At 49.5% G+C, this 13,124-nt stretch overlaps 1 protein-coding gene across 2 annotated transcripts; it reads right to left on the bottom strand.

Annotated features, from left to right (window-relative positions):
• Positions 1–47: 47 nt before the first annotated feature.
• On the bottom strand, positions 48–12,573 carry heatr1 (HEAT repeat containing 1). Of its 2 annotated transcripts, none has more exons than XM_029839641.1 (44): positions 12,492–12,573; positions 11,439–11,591; positions 11,145–11,361; positions 10,699–10,942; positions 10,461–10,601; positions 10,036–10,247; positions 9,835–9,968; positions 9,685–9,766; positions 9,441–9,542; positions 9,205–9,319; positions 9,031–9,138; positions 8,680–8,778; positions 8,515–8,600; positions 8,171–8,370; positions 7,862–7,983; positions 7,586–7,783; positions 7,334–7,493; positions 7,115–7,263; positions 6,854–7,043; positions 6,502–6,674; positions 6,284–6,433; positions 5,962–6,204; positions 5,766–5,897; positions 5,527–5,630; positions 5,278–5,424; positions 5,049–5,167; positions 4,854–4,975; positions 4,657–4,785; positions 4,345–4,566; positions 4,140–4,269; positions 3,896–4,068; positions 3,573–3,625; positions 3,374–3,497; positions 3,157–3,297; positions 2,780–3,081; positions 2,524–2,674; positions 2,149–2,313; positions 1,930–2,064; positions 1,746–1,850; positions 1,509–1,671; positions 1,226–1,380; positions 848–1,006; positions 617–725; positions 48–203 (listed from the first exon to the last, which is right to left on the bottom strand). In XM_029839641.1, the coding sequence occupies exons 2-44, from the start codon at positions 11,578–11,580 to the stop codon at positions 115–117; spliced, it is 6,396 nt and encodes a 2,131-aa protein (XP_029695501.1). In that variant the 5' UTR covers positions 11,581–11,591; positions 12,492–12,573; the 3' UTR covers positions 48–114. The 2 variants fall into 2 exon arrangements, with proteins under 2 accessions (XP_029695501.1, XP_029695503.1); XM_029839643.1 differs by having other exon boundaries at positions 11,439–11,587; positions 12,492–12,544.
• Between the last annotated feature and the right edge of the window lie 551 nt (positions 12,574–13,124).

Genomic DNA, 13,124 nt, shown 5'->3' with positions numbered 1-13,124 from the left:
GGACCAGAGCCAAGGAGCTTTGATCATGAACATGCTCACACCCTCACTTGGACATCAGAGAAGGAAGTTTATTGAACATTAGAAAGTTTCCCATCATTCATCATTCATGTGCAGTTAAAAGTAACTTTGCAGAGGTTCCCCAAGAATGTTCTCCATCTCCTGAACCACCTTCTGGACCTGCTGCTCCACCTCCTCGCACTCATCTGGAAAGACACGCAGTTTTTGATCACTTAAAGAGCAAATTGAGGTTTAAAGCTTGTGTTTTTAGTAGAACTAGCTGAGAATAAATGAGCATCTCTAACAAATGTGGAGCATCTCTGCATACATGTTGAAAAAAAAAACAACATTAAAAAGAGAAAAATGAGCGACCAGAAGATATGAAGATCGACACTGGTCATACATTAACACGAGATGGATAATTTACCCAGATGAGTTACAATTTAAGGATTATGAAGTCCGCCTGTCCCTGTACTTAGTAACTGGTCAGTCTGCAGTCGCAAGGAACCGACTTTCCATACTTTGCATCTCATCAGCATGTGTGTGTGTGTGTGTGTGTGTGTGTGTGTGTGTGTGTGTGTGTGTGTGTGTGTGTGTGTGTGCGTGCGCGTGTGCTCACCCTCCATCAGCTCGGCCAGGAAGGGAATGGTCTCCGGCAGCAGCACCATGTAGTTCTCCTTCAGTTTGGACGTCAGCTCCATCAGCATCAACAGAGATGAGAAACGCACCTGCTCGGGCAGACGGGGGGGGGGGGGGGGGGGGGGGGGGGGGGGGCAACAGTGACGACGTCACGGATCAATACCAGGGCGGGGACGTGGATCGATCCGTCAACACACAGATTCGGTCCCACCTTGGCATCGGCGTGTCGGCTCTTCAGCAGGATCTGGTAGTTGAGGGTTTTCCACTGGGTGTCATCAGCCAGGGCCACGGCGAACTGGCCCACGCAGGGGATGAGGTGCCCAGTCACCCTCTGTCGGTAGGTCTCGGGGGCCCCGGCAGTGTTTTCCAGCTGTAAACACACAAACAGGTGGAACTGATCACCGACAGCAGAAGAAGAGCCGGGTCCAGATTGTGGTACTGGTCCAAAGTCAGTCAGCAGGTCCGAATTCTGTCCACTGGGATTTAGTCACCTAGTCCAGGGTCTATCATTGGTTCCTGGGACTGTCAGTGGGTCACCTGGACTAGGGGTCAAGTGGTTGAGTCAACGTAATGGTGCTGATTGGGTCACCTGGTCGAGAAGCGGGCCCATGAGGGCGTCCGCTCGCTCTCTGCTGAGGAACCTCTGAGTGTCGTACAAGAAGATCTTGTGGAGACAGTCGAGGACGTACTGGAGCAAGAGCGCCACCTTCTGTTCCCCCTGACCCGACTCAAACAAGGCATCAGCTGTGGTGGTGGTGGGAGGAGTAAACAAGGTGAAAAGCTGTTCAGAACTTGAAGAAAAGATACTGAATCAAAGGAAACAACTGTAAAAGAACAAAAAAGACAAAAGGCCAAATTAGAGCCGCTCTCACCTGCCGAGGAGCTGTTGCTCTGCCGCAGCAGGTCGGCGAACGGCTTCACCAGGTTTCCTGCAAACAGGACGAAGAGTCCTTTGAGCCGGCCGGCGATGTGGTCGGTCAGGCGGCAGAACGTCAGCAGACGCTCGTTAGTGTCCGATTTCCTCCAGTCGCAGAGCTGAAAACAAACGAGGCGCCCGGATCAGCCGTCACAGCCGACGCCCACTACAGCCGCGCGAGTCGCAGCGTTACCTTGAAGAAGAGCGTCCGGAACGTGACTTCAGACAGTTTCATCACCATGGCAACCAGACAGTCGATGACGTAGCCCTCGGTGGTCGCCGTCGTCTCCAGGTCGTCCTGAAGACAAGGCACAAAGTTGTTGTCGAGACGCGACATCAAGAGCGAGGGACTGACCGCGGACGACCGCCGGACCGACCTCACTGTGTTCCGCCCTGAAGTCAAGCGCGATCAGGAAGAAGGAAGTGAGCTCCGATTGGTGGGAATTGAGCTGGTCTTTCTCCATTTGACAGATGTGTTCTTTCAGAATACTCATCAGCGCCCCCAGCTGGCCCTGCAAAAAAAAGGTCCCGTGGGTCAGGTGGGGAAGATTCATCCCACTGGCTCATGGGAATAGAACGGTTGAAGACGCCCCCACCTTCCTGTCAATGACCATGTCGTCGTAACACTTGGCGACGGTGGGCAGGAGAACCCGAGGTGGCAGCTTGGTGGCGAGGGTGGTCCTGATGGACGAGAGACGCGTGGACAGCCGCGTGGCTGTTGAAGAGGACGAGGTCTCCGCCAAGTGTGTTAGCCGGCACACCTACAAACAGGGACTGTTAGCATGACGCTTTAGCTAATTAGCGACCAATACGGGTCACATACATCACAACAATCCTCAATCTGATACTTTTTTTCCCCCAAACTAGACTGTCAATACCAACATATTAGCATGCTAACATGCTAAATTTATTTATCCTTATCACTTATCCTCAGGCCAGCGAGAAATGACTCCCCCGATCATTAAATGCACCTGGGAGGTGGCGTCCCGCAGGTACGGGCTGATGAAGTGAAGCAGCGTCTCTATAACATGCTGGAGGGCGGTGACGGCACTCAGCAGGAAGATCTCGTTGGTCAGCAGGTCCTTCCTGTCCTTCAATATAGCCAACACTGCCGGCATCAACCTGATCAGGGTAATCAGCGGTTTAAACAACGAGTTTGTGTTTCTCGCCAAAATGACGACATTCCCACTTCCTGTTCAGCGGGTGATGTCATTGCTGAGCTCTCACCTGGGTAACTGCGGGATGGCGAGGGCTTTCAGCGTGCTCACCACCTCGGCGATGCAGAGCAGAGCGCTGCCCGCCACGTTCTTCTCCTCCTCCGGTGAGGAGATGATGTCGACGGACTGCGCCAGGACGGGCAGCAGCGCCTCCTGGTGGGCGGAGCCAAAGCTGCGACAGAGCAGCTTCAGACTGTACAGCGCCGTTTGTCGGTTTATGGCCTGTTCAGCCTCCTCTGCCTCTGAAACCTTGCCGGGACATTTGCCCACAACCCCGAGGAGGTCGCTGGTGAGCTGCATGAGTGCGGCGACCTGAGGGAGGGGAGATCCGTGTCAACAACAATGGCGTACACAATTATATGGCGTGGACAGGTGAGCGGCGGTCACCTGGTCCTGGTCCCACTGCGTCCTGTGCAACAGTTTGTTGTTCAGCAGCTCCATGGCCTTTCTCCTGACCGACGGCAGCTCGTTTCCCATCAGGCCCCTCATCACCACGATGAACGTATCCGTGGGCAACAGAGAGTTCACCTGGATGACGCAAGGCAGCGGTAAGATGGCGTCCGTCGAGACTCGTGCCAGTGTTGACCGTCACATCCGTACACACCTTATCCAGAACATCGTAGGCTTTGTTGAGCAGAACTCTCCAGAACTTTGCGGTGGGTTTGTCGGCGTTCTCCTCCACAGATCGAGCGACGCTGTGAATGTACCTGAGGAGGTCCTCCAGCAGCCTGCAGGTCACATGACAGTGACGTCCGTGTCAGGCAGACGCACACACACGCACACACACACACACAGGAACTCACTTCTGTTGCAGCTGCTGCAAAGACTCGTCGATGACATCATCGCCGCCCGCAACCTTGAAAAACAAAGATTGTTCTGACGTTACGTCTTCTGCTATTGTTGGTGTCATAAATCAAAAACAGACTTTAAACTCAGAAGCTAACAGTTAAATATGTGTTTTATGTCTGTGGCCATGATTGTTTTGATCTAGAGGTTTCGCTCTGATCGACAGCGGAACATGAAGGCGCTTTTAACGGATAAAAATGAGCGAATAAATCCAAAATATTTGGTTGTTTGTGCCAGCTAACGGATAAATGTCAGTATTAAGGGGCGGGGCGTCGTTCACCTTCCCGATAAAGCTGGCCGAGCCGAGCAGCTGAGCCATGAAGGACACGCTGATGAACTTGAAGTGTCGCAGCTCTTTGCTGCTGTGAGCCTCCACGCTGAAGATCAGCTCCTCCATCTTCTCCTCTTTCTTCTTCTGGGCTCCTCGCCGACCGGTGCCGTGCTTCGACGCCCCTGCGGACAGAACGGGATCTTACAGGAGATGTTCCCGTCTCGCCCCATAAAAAGGCGAGTGCTCGCCGCACCTTCGTCTTTGTCTTCAGGCAGCTGCAGAAGAAAACCGAGGATGTGATTGAGTGAGGCGAGCTGCTCGCCGACCTCAAACTGGGAGCAGAGCGAGATCCAGAAGTCCACATCCTTCTCCAGCGCTGCGTCCTGCACGGACCAACACGCGCACGTTTACATGCGTGAGACCGTCTCGCCGTTACCGCCAGGGTGGCGACGCGTTACCTTCTCGCTGGTGGCACTGGCGGTGTGTGTGGCGTGCAGCTTAAACAGGAGCAGCATCAGAACCCACAGGAAGCGGGCGGGGCCCAGCGTCATCACCAACTGGACCAGCACAGGCAGCCGACGGTGTTCGGGCACGTGAGGCAGCGCGTCGGCGAACACGTGAATAATCCTCGTCACCACGGCGTCCACGTGAGACGAGGAATCGTCGGAGAGTCGGCGGGCCTGAAGACGCAGGTTGTTATCAATAGGAATCTCCACAGATCTCAGGCCTGATCAGAGAGGAAGTGACACGCAACGTCCTGTTTGGCTGACCTGGATGAGGGCGGGGATGACCATCTCGACCGTCTTGTTGATAACTCTGAAGCTGTAGGCGTCGTCCAGACGCATGATGTTGGAGCCCATGAAGGTGAAGATGGGCATGATGTTCAGCAGCACTTTTTCCTGGAGAATAAAAAGCCGTCAGAGGTCCAATCTGCCCCCCCCCAGGTGCTCAAACAAAGGTCACTCACAGGAAAGATGGTGGCGGCAGTGCCCAGCAGCAGGAGGGCGTGGTGATGAGTCTGCGGCACGTCAGACGCTCTGATGCACTGGACCACCAGCTCCACCATGAACTTGTCTTCATCTAGAACATCTGAAAGAACCAACGTGGAGGATAAGAAGCTTTAAATTAAAAGTGTCAGCGCGTTTCCAACTTGTTGACCGACCTGCGGCCACTGGCCCTCCGTCGGGCGCCAGTTTGGTGCAGATGTTCTGCAGACAGCTGAGCAGCAGCTGCTTGGTGTACTCCATGTTTGTGTGATCGGCCGAGTGCGGCTCCAGACTCCTGACGACAGATCAGACCCACTTCAGGTTTAAATAAAGTTCTAGAGATTTAGTTCACTTGTCTTTGGGACATTTTTCTCTAAAAAGATCTAATCGGGTTTCTGACGTTACCTGGAGAGTAAGGAGAACAGCGCCGGCACCAACATCTGGGCTCTCCTCAGCTTCTTCTTGTGCTGCAGCAGCTCCAGGATAAGAGAAACTCTCTGCCACGGCACAGCGCCACCTTCAGGACTAACCTCAACATTCTTTTGGGGATTCCTGAAAATGTAAATATGACCTTTAAGGGCTGATCGGGTTCTGACTGATCATGTGTGCATCAATGGTTGGAGAAACAGGACAGGCGGGACATGAACGGGTCACCTCAGGGTCAGTCGGCTCCGGCGGCTCTGCTGCACCGTCATGCTAACGCTAGATGGCGCTGTTGGGGCGAGCTCATTGGCCACCAGTTGACCATCCACAGATATCTGTTTAAAACAAAAAGTGTCACATGACTCTGCTGATACAGTTGTTACAACCTTATTTACAGACTTTAACTCTGATTTTTTTTTTAGGTTTGAAAGCTAAAATAACCATGATGATCCTTAATTATCTCTGCTCACCCGTTTAAAGACGCTGTTGATGGTGATGGCCACTAGTGGGCTTGGATTGTCCGCCAGCAGGTCAAACATCACCGACAGCAGCCTCTGCTGCACACTCTCATCCTCAACAGCTGAGAAGAAGGGCTTGGTGATCTGCAGAGAAACGCTGTTAGTTGGATTTTATCCTGGTTTGAAGCCTGATTCAGGTTGGGCTCACCTGCTCCAGGGCATAGATCTGGCAGCTGGGAATGTCAGGGTGCTGTTGGGTGGAGCTCCTCAGAGCTCTGATGAACAGATCCAGACAGTTCTGGTCCTGGGCCAGCAGAGGGGCAGAAGCCTCGTTGTACTTGCTCAGGATGAGGAGCATGAGCTGGGCCTCGGCTCGCAGCAGGTTGGGGGTGTCTGGGCTGCTCTGCTCCAGCAAACGCTCCAGGAGGGGAAGTAATGCTGAAAGAATCCACTGACGAGAGAAGACGACGTGTGGGTTCAGGACCAGTTCTGACCTCCTTTGAGCGTGTGCAAAGGTGTTTTCTCCTCACCTGTCCGTTGACCTGACTCATCACCCGCAGAAGGGCGACGGCGCTGTACGACGGGCAGCACAGCACCTGAATGCTCTGCAGCAGCTGCTGCAGTGCTGGATGCTGCTTCGTTTTACTGGTCACGATGTTCTCATGGAAGTTACCGAGAGCCTAAAGAAACAAAACACGTCAGGAAGCACAAACACGAATCAGGTGATGCTGTGGCTCCTCGGTCTCACCTGGCTCAGGTACGACGGGTCTGCTATAAGCTCGTCTGCTGTCTTCTGAAGCTTGTTCATGATGGGCTGGAAGGGAGAAGCTGTGGCTCTGGACAGGCTCTGCAGGGCACCAAAGGACGACCTTCGGACTTCCTGAACCGGAGAGGAGAGACAGCAGAGCAAAGATGGAACCACTAAGAGGGCAAGAACGAGAGAGAGAAAAGGAGATTAATAAATAAACAGTATGTAATTAAACTTGCACGTCATGAACACATCCTGATTTTGGCATTTTTCAGAGGAAAATGATGAAGTTGGCATTGGTTTAAGTTCTGCCGACGCATTCATTCAGGTAGGGCCTATTCTGGATTCTCACCAGGTGAGTTAGCAGCTGCCAGCTCCTCAAGAATGGCAACGGGTTGTTTGGCGAGCAGGGCTCCGCCCATGTGCAAGGCCTGCGTCTGTAGGATGACGTCAATGTGGGCATCGAGCTGGTTGTCGTTGCTGCTGTGTCCCCAAAGAACACACAGGAATCTGAACAGCATCAGTGGCTTGGGAAGGTGAACCTGAAACAATGGCCGCAAGTCTCTGTAAAAGCTGTCTATGTCATTGCAGCCACAAGGAAGTGATGTCATACCTTAATGAGCAGCTTCATTAGGGCTCTGAATGTGCTGGCTGCAGGTCCCTCCATGCCACCATTGATGGTAATGCTGAAGAGGCGGCAGGTGAGGCTCAGGTAGCAGCAGGTGTGGCTGTCTAGCTTCTCAGGGTTCCACCAAACTTCGTCTGGAAAATAGATTATGTTGTGATGCCCACTAGGTAAACAACTCATGTGATAAGGATGGGGTTTTTTTACCTTTAAATGACATGTCATGACACCTAAGGGCGGCGATAAAGTCTCTGAGCAGCGACAGCAGGGTGAAGCCAAAGTATCTGTCCTGGCCGTCACACCTGCTCAGGTAAGCAGTCAGCGCTGCAGAGAAGGACTGAGGGCAACTAAGATTAGGCTCCGCCTCCTGGAACAACACAAACTGTCAGTCAAAAATCTTTTGACTTTATTTTCCGTCTGGTGGTAGACGGATGTTAACTTAAATGATTAAAGTGTAACCTGGCTGCTGCTGTTCTTTATCAGCTCCAGCAGGGGGGGCTCCAGCAGCAGGTAGACCCTCTGGGCTGTGAGAAGGTGCTGCGTCTCCTTCAGCTCACCCAGGCTGAGCAGCAGAGTCTGAGTCAGCACCAGGAAGGAAACTCTTGCTCTGGTGTCACCACTCCGCTGCTCCTCCACTGCCAATGCTAGTTTCTCCAGCTGGACAGTAAACACATCACGGGTTACGCGACAGCCATTGCTGAAACCGGAAATTATCCCTTTCAAAATAAAACTCACAGCATCATGTCTGGTGAAGTGCTCCATGTTAGCCAAGTTTTTGACCAGCGTGGAAACGAGACGTTGGTTGGCCAAACCTACAAAGTTCGCTTCTGAACTCTGCTTCATTGTCTCATCGAGCTCTGTATGGACAGGAAGTACAATCAGGCTAAAAATGTTGACATAAGCATGTCGAAGCTTAGCATTTTTACAATTGTAGCCTGTTAGAGGTGGCAGAATACTGCTTGCTGCTAAACAAGCTAACACTGACTAATGACATCGAAGCTAACACGGATGTTAGCCTACTCTCATAAACCCTTGAACAGTCACCTTCAGCCCAGTTCAGGGTCAAAGGGTGTTGGGTAATGACAGGAGACCGGGCAACACAGGCGGCGAGGCTGGACTGGGTGGGCGAGGTGATGACCAGAAACGGCAGCAGCCTCCAGCAGGCACTCTGCACCAGCTCAGCATCTCCGTTTCCCAGGCGGGGATCAGACAGTAAACGCACCACCTCTATCAACACAGGCAGCCTGAAGATGACAGAGCAAACATGATGATTACCCGATGGTAAAGGCCAGTCATCGATTATTGAATTGCAAACATATTGAATTGTCTGCTGATTGCAAATGAAAAAAATCCTTTTTGAAATATTGAAATTTGTGTACGTCACTGACCATTGCTTATCTGACGGTTCCGCTCTGTGCAGCACCGACAGTAAACACGACATGATGTGTTCAGGCTCCAGAATGTCATACAGCAACTGAACAAAGATACATGCAAATGTGAGAAATACTTCCACTGGCCCGTAGGGTAAATTGATCAACCCCATCCCCGCTAACCTCTACCACTTTGAGAGTAGCGGCCACCACTTCTGGAACATCATCCTTCAGTCGGTCGGTGATGGCATCGTTCAGGAAGGTGTCGGTTAAGCTGCAGTGCTGCTCAGGACAAACATGAGTTCTACATGAGGTCATCTGTGCTACAGTGAAAACTAAAACCAAGACTACTAACCAAAGGTGGACCATTCAGCAATGTTAGCTGCTAAAGGTCTGGATTATTATTATTAAGACTCTGGGGTCAAAGGGAAACAATTCACCTAGCTTTAGTCAGTGTCATTTGAGCACGAGTTGAGTTTTGTAGAAATAATTCTCTCTGGGACTGCTAACAGGAAGTGAGGCCTCCCGTCATACCTGTCTGTCCGTGACGATGCTCATCAGGTGTTCCACAGCCGACACTCTGATGGACGGCTGGGGGTGTTTCAGACTGAGGAGAAGCGACGTGTCCGAGTCACCCAAGAACTACAAGCAAACAAACATCAGCAACTCCAACGGTTTCAATTTATTTTAACATGAATTATAGTGTACCTGGTATTTCCCACTACTCATTGTCAGGGAGAGAAACTCATGGAAGAGACGTTTTTGCTTAGTTCCTCCGACAGTCACGTGACCTCCAAGCACGGTGTCCAAAGCCACACAGTATCTGATGAGGGATGGACAAACAGACAAAGATTACAGAGAAGTGCAGCTACTTTAAATGTCAACTAATTGGCTTGTAATTTTACCACCAAAACCAAAAGAGTGGGTCCAAAATATTCAGGTACCTGGACTCCAACAGTCGGATCAGAGGCTGCAGTCGCTGGTTGAGGGTGGTCATGTTTTCATCAGAGAGTTCTGTCAATCTCACATATTCATCCAAAAGCAAACTGAAGAACAGGAACAAAGAAACTTCTATTGGAGAATCTCCCAGAAACAAGGACTCATTTTAAATGCATCAGCAAAAGGGCAGAACTGAAAAGGTGACGCAGTTTCTGACATCATCAACGGGAAGAGAAGGGTTCGCGTTACCGAGCCACAGTTTGATCCAGGCCGCTGGTCAGAGGAAGAGACTGCAGGATGGACGTCAGCACGGCGAGCTCACGCGCCTCAGCTGAAACAGAAAACAAAAAGGTGAACACTCGTTTCCTCTTCAGAGACTCCAGAGTCAGCTTCATTCACCTGAGCTGCAGGTGAAGACGGCACGGATCAGGTGAGGCAGCAGGTAGTGCAGCAGCGGGCCGACGTCGTGCGTCAGCGCCATCACCTCCAACGTGGAAACGAGTGTTGGCATGACGCGCAGATGGGTGGAAGCTCTGTGGATGAAGAGACATCCTCAACACATGAGAACACACCTGAAGGAGATGTGTCTGCTGTGCTCACCTAGGACCGACTGCGCCATCCTTCTGGTTCTGAAGCAGCACGATGAGGCAGCCAACACCCTCCTTGGCCAACACGGGCTCCTTCAGCAAAGATTTGCTGATGTGCACAGCGAGCGTGTCCACCAGGCTCGCCTCCATCACCACCTTCACTGCCAGCTGGCCCACGATCATGTAGGAGGCGGCTTTATAGTCCATCAACATTGACTTCAAACCCTGCGACAACAACAGGAAGTAGTCATCACAGTGAGGTATCAATGCTGGTCCCGTGTTCTGTGAGTCTCCCTCAGACTTCAAAGAAAAATATGTTGCTCGCCCTCTACAGGTGAGCTCCTGCACTGCAGAAGAAAGTATCTTGGGCGTCACATTAGTGAAGCAGATACTTCTGTGAGGTTTTTCTCAGAACTAAGCAGCAGGCTAGTGGAATACCTTCTGAATATATGGCAGAAGTTTGGAGATGAAGCTGTCAGAAACTTTATCCATGGCTTCTACAGCTGGGATGATGGTTGAAGCGTAGAAGGAGAAAATGACCCTGAGTTGGGAGTAACTTTCTTTAGGTCCTGAGTATGCCTGGAAACACAGAGGAGTTCTGATGTTGGCTCAATGGCCTCACTTTCAGAAGATGTGCACCTGCACTTTCATTTATAAAAGAAGAACACTAGGTCACCTCTATGGACCGGGTCACCATGGTGCAGATGAAGTCTAAGAAGCTCAAATCTGAGTAGCAGTGAGTTATCAGGGTTCCTTTGGACAACGGTACGCCTGGTTTCTGAAGGCAGTGCAGCCAGTTCCAGCGGTTGGTGGCGTCACTGATGTCGAGGAGCTGCAGCACACGGACGAACACGTTGGTGTTGTGGTACGGCAGCGCGCAGGCCAGCAGGCTGTCAACGTTGTATCGATGAATGTGAAAACTGCAACACAAGAGAAATTTATCATTTTACAAACTGGAAACTGCTCCTGAGGAAATTTTAAGGGACGTGAAACCTGAAAAAAAAAATGCAATTAAAGAGGCAACATTTGGGTGGACTTTTTCTCATTAAAAATCGAATTAAATTTTATTGAGGAAGCAAATATGAGCAATCTTTGATCAGCATTGGAACACGGGAGTCGTACCGGTGAACCAGCCACTCCATGCACTTGTGAGCAGGTTTGAGGAGGAAGTATGGAGAAAGGCGAGCGAGGAAGAGCGAGATGTTGCCGTCCAGCTTCTGATTCACTTCTCTGGACTGAACGCTTCGCTCCATTGTCAATGATGCGCTACTGAACAGCGTCTCCTGAAATTCCAGGAAGGCTGGTTCAATTCCCAGCAGCTCCTCCAGTCCTGTGCAGCCTGCAGGAGAAAAGGGGAGTTACAGATAGAGGCTGGACAAGCAACCAATGACAAGTCTGATGGTATGCACGACCTACCGAGGGCATAGAAGGTGCTTCTATCCATGGTGGCAGCATCTTGAGGGTCAAAGAGCAGAGAAGCGACCTCTTTGCGGGCGAGCAGCGAAGGATCGCTCTGAGGCAGTGCAAGCCTCTTCAGCTGGTGGGCCAATGACGTCATGGCAAAGCTGTCTAAGCAAAAAGCACACAATTATTATGTTGATACTTTAATATTATGCAGCAAGAATCACAAAGAGAAAAAATATTCTCAGATCATTTTCAGGAAATTTATTTGGAGTTTCAAACTTTACACCAGGATGCAGTTTAATAAAGGTCAGGTTTACTTTTTAAATTCAACTTGAAATGAAACTTTCAACATGGATTTGAAGACTTCACCAAAACATTTTTTAACATAGAAAGATTTTGAAATTAATATATTCATCCCTCCACCAACCAAAGCCTGGACTCCATCATAATTTGCAAAATTTGGACGTCATATGCCGTCATGTTTTTAAAAAGTAGAAAGTTCTTCATTTACAACCAAGAAAGCAAACTCTAGTTAGATAGATTTTGTTTCATGCAGGTTATCCTACATCTATCTTAAATTAAGTCACTGAGTTTGAAGAATCACACGCTGCATCAACTAAAATAGAAAAGGAAAAATGAAAAAGCTCTCTAAATGAAAATCTGATCCTGGAATGTTTTTATTATTATTCTTCCCCCGAAAACAGCCTACAGCTGCACGCACGTTACAGCAACTTGCTAAAAGTTGAACAAGGACCATGTATGAAGACGTCGTTAAACTCTAAAACACTTTTTAAAATCCAAGGCGCTTTTGCCTTTGGGACCTTCCGAGGTAAAGAAAAGTGAGTTTTTATTATTCGTTACTGAAATATACTGTATTTCGGGTGTTTCTACTAAAAAAGAGCAGACTTCCAACAACCAGCCGTGCTAGCTAACGTAATTAGCGAGCTAACTCGTGGAATAAGCAAAAACACATCACAAACATACACCAACAGACGGAAACTGAAAACCTCCAATTGATATTATTGTGGTATGAATGTAATATGAAGAATATAACAATATTCAAACCTGTTTTATGTAAAAGTTGAAATCACGTGGATCAACACTGTCAAAAAGAATGGTGACCTCAGCCGGGACAACTACATCCGGTTCACGCCGGGATTTTTTTGGTAATATCTTTATTGATCCACATTAAACGACACAAATACAGTAAACATTCCAAATATAACTCATTATTTTGTGTATTTAGGCTTCTAAAAAAAAAGAAACTGTTGATTGATCCAACTGATTCATTAACATGGAGAGAAATTCTATATGAAGGTGATCTTCCTGGCTTCAGGTGCTTATTTGTGTCACTGGAGATTATCAGGGGATCAGGTTTGGTTACAAGACAATAAAAGTTCAGGCCACCACAAATCTGGAAAGCTTCTAACACAGATTATCTCTTACCATGTTCATTTTTATTATTCATATGAATTAAAAAAAAACATATTTGGATCAAACGGACTTGACTCTTCTGATTCCTTCTGCCTTTACAAGCAGCATACAGTTTTGAATTTACCAAGATCCCTCTTATGAATGATTTTTATTGACCCAGTGTAGTGACAGTATTTCACATTGTTGGTTAAGATCAGTTAAGTTCACTTTTAAGGTCACGCTCGAAATAGTAGCAGCATCTTAACGCTCTTGGCCAACCTCGAT

Source organism: Takifugu rubripes, chromosome 1, assembly GCF_901000725.2.
Source record: "Takifugu rubripes chromosome 1, fTakRub1.2, whole genome shotgun sequence".
Taxonomy (NCBI): Eukaryota; Metazoa; Chordata; class Actinopteri; order Tetraodontiformes; family Tetraodontidae; genus Takifugu; species Takifugu rubripes.
Note: the sequence above shows the minus strand (reverse complement) of the source record. Positions and strands in the feature narration are given on the sequence as shown.

Coding starts and splice junctions, on each gene's coding strand:
- heatr1 (XM_029839641.1), bottom strand. CDS start 11,580: ATGACGTCATTGGCCCACCAGCTGAAGAGGCTTGCACTGCCTCAGAGC. Junction 8,779..9,030: donor GCATCGTCACGGACAGACAG/GTATGACGGGAG, acceptor TGTCCTGAGCAG/CACTGCAGCTTAACCGACAC. Junction 4,786..4,853: donor CTGCCGCCACCATCTTTCCT/GTGAGTGACCTT, acceptor TTTATTCTCCAG/GAAAAAGTGCTGCTGAACAT.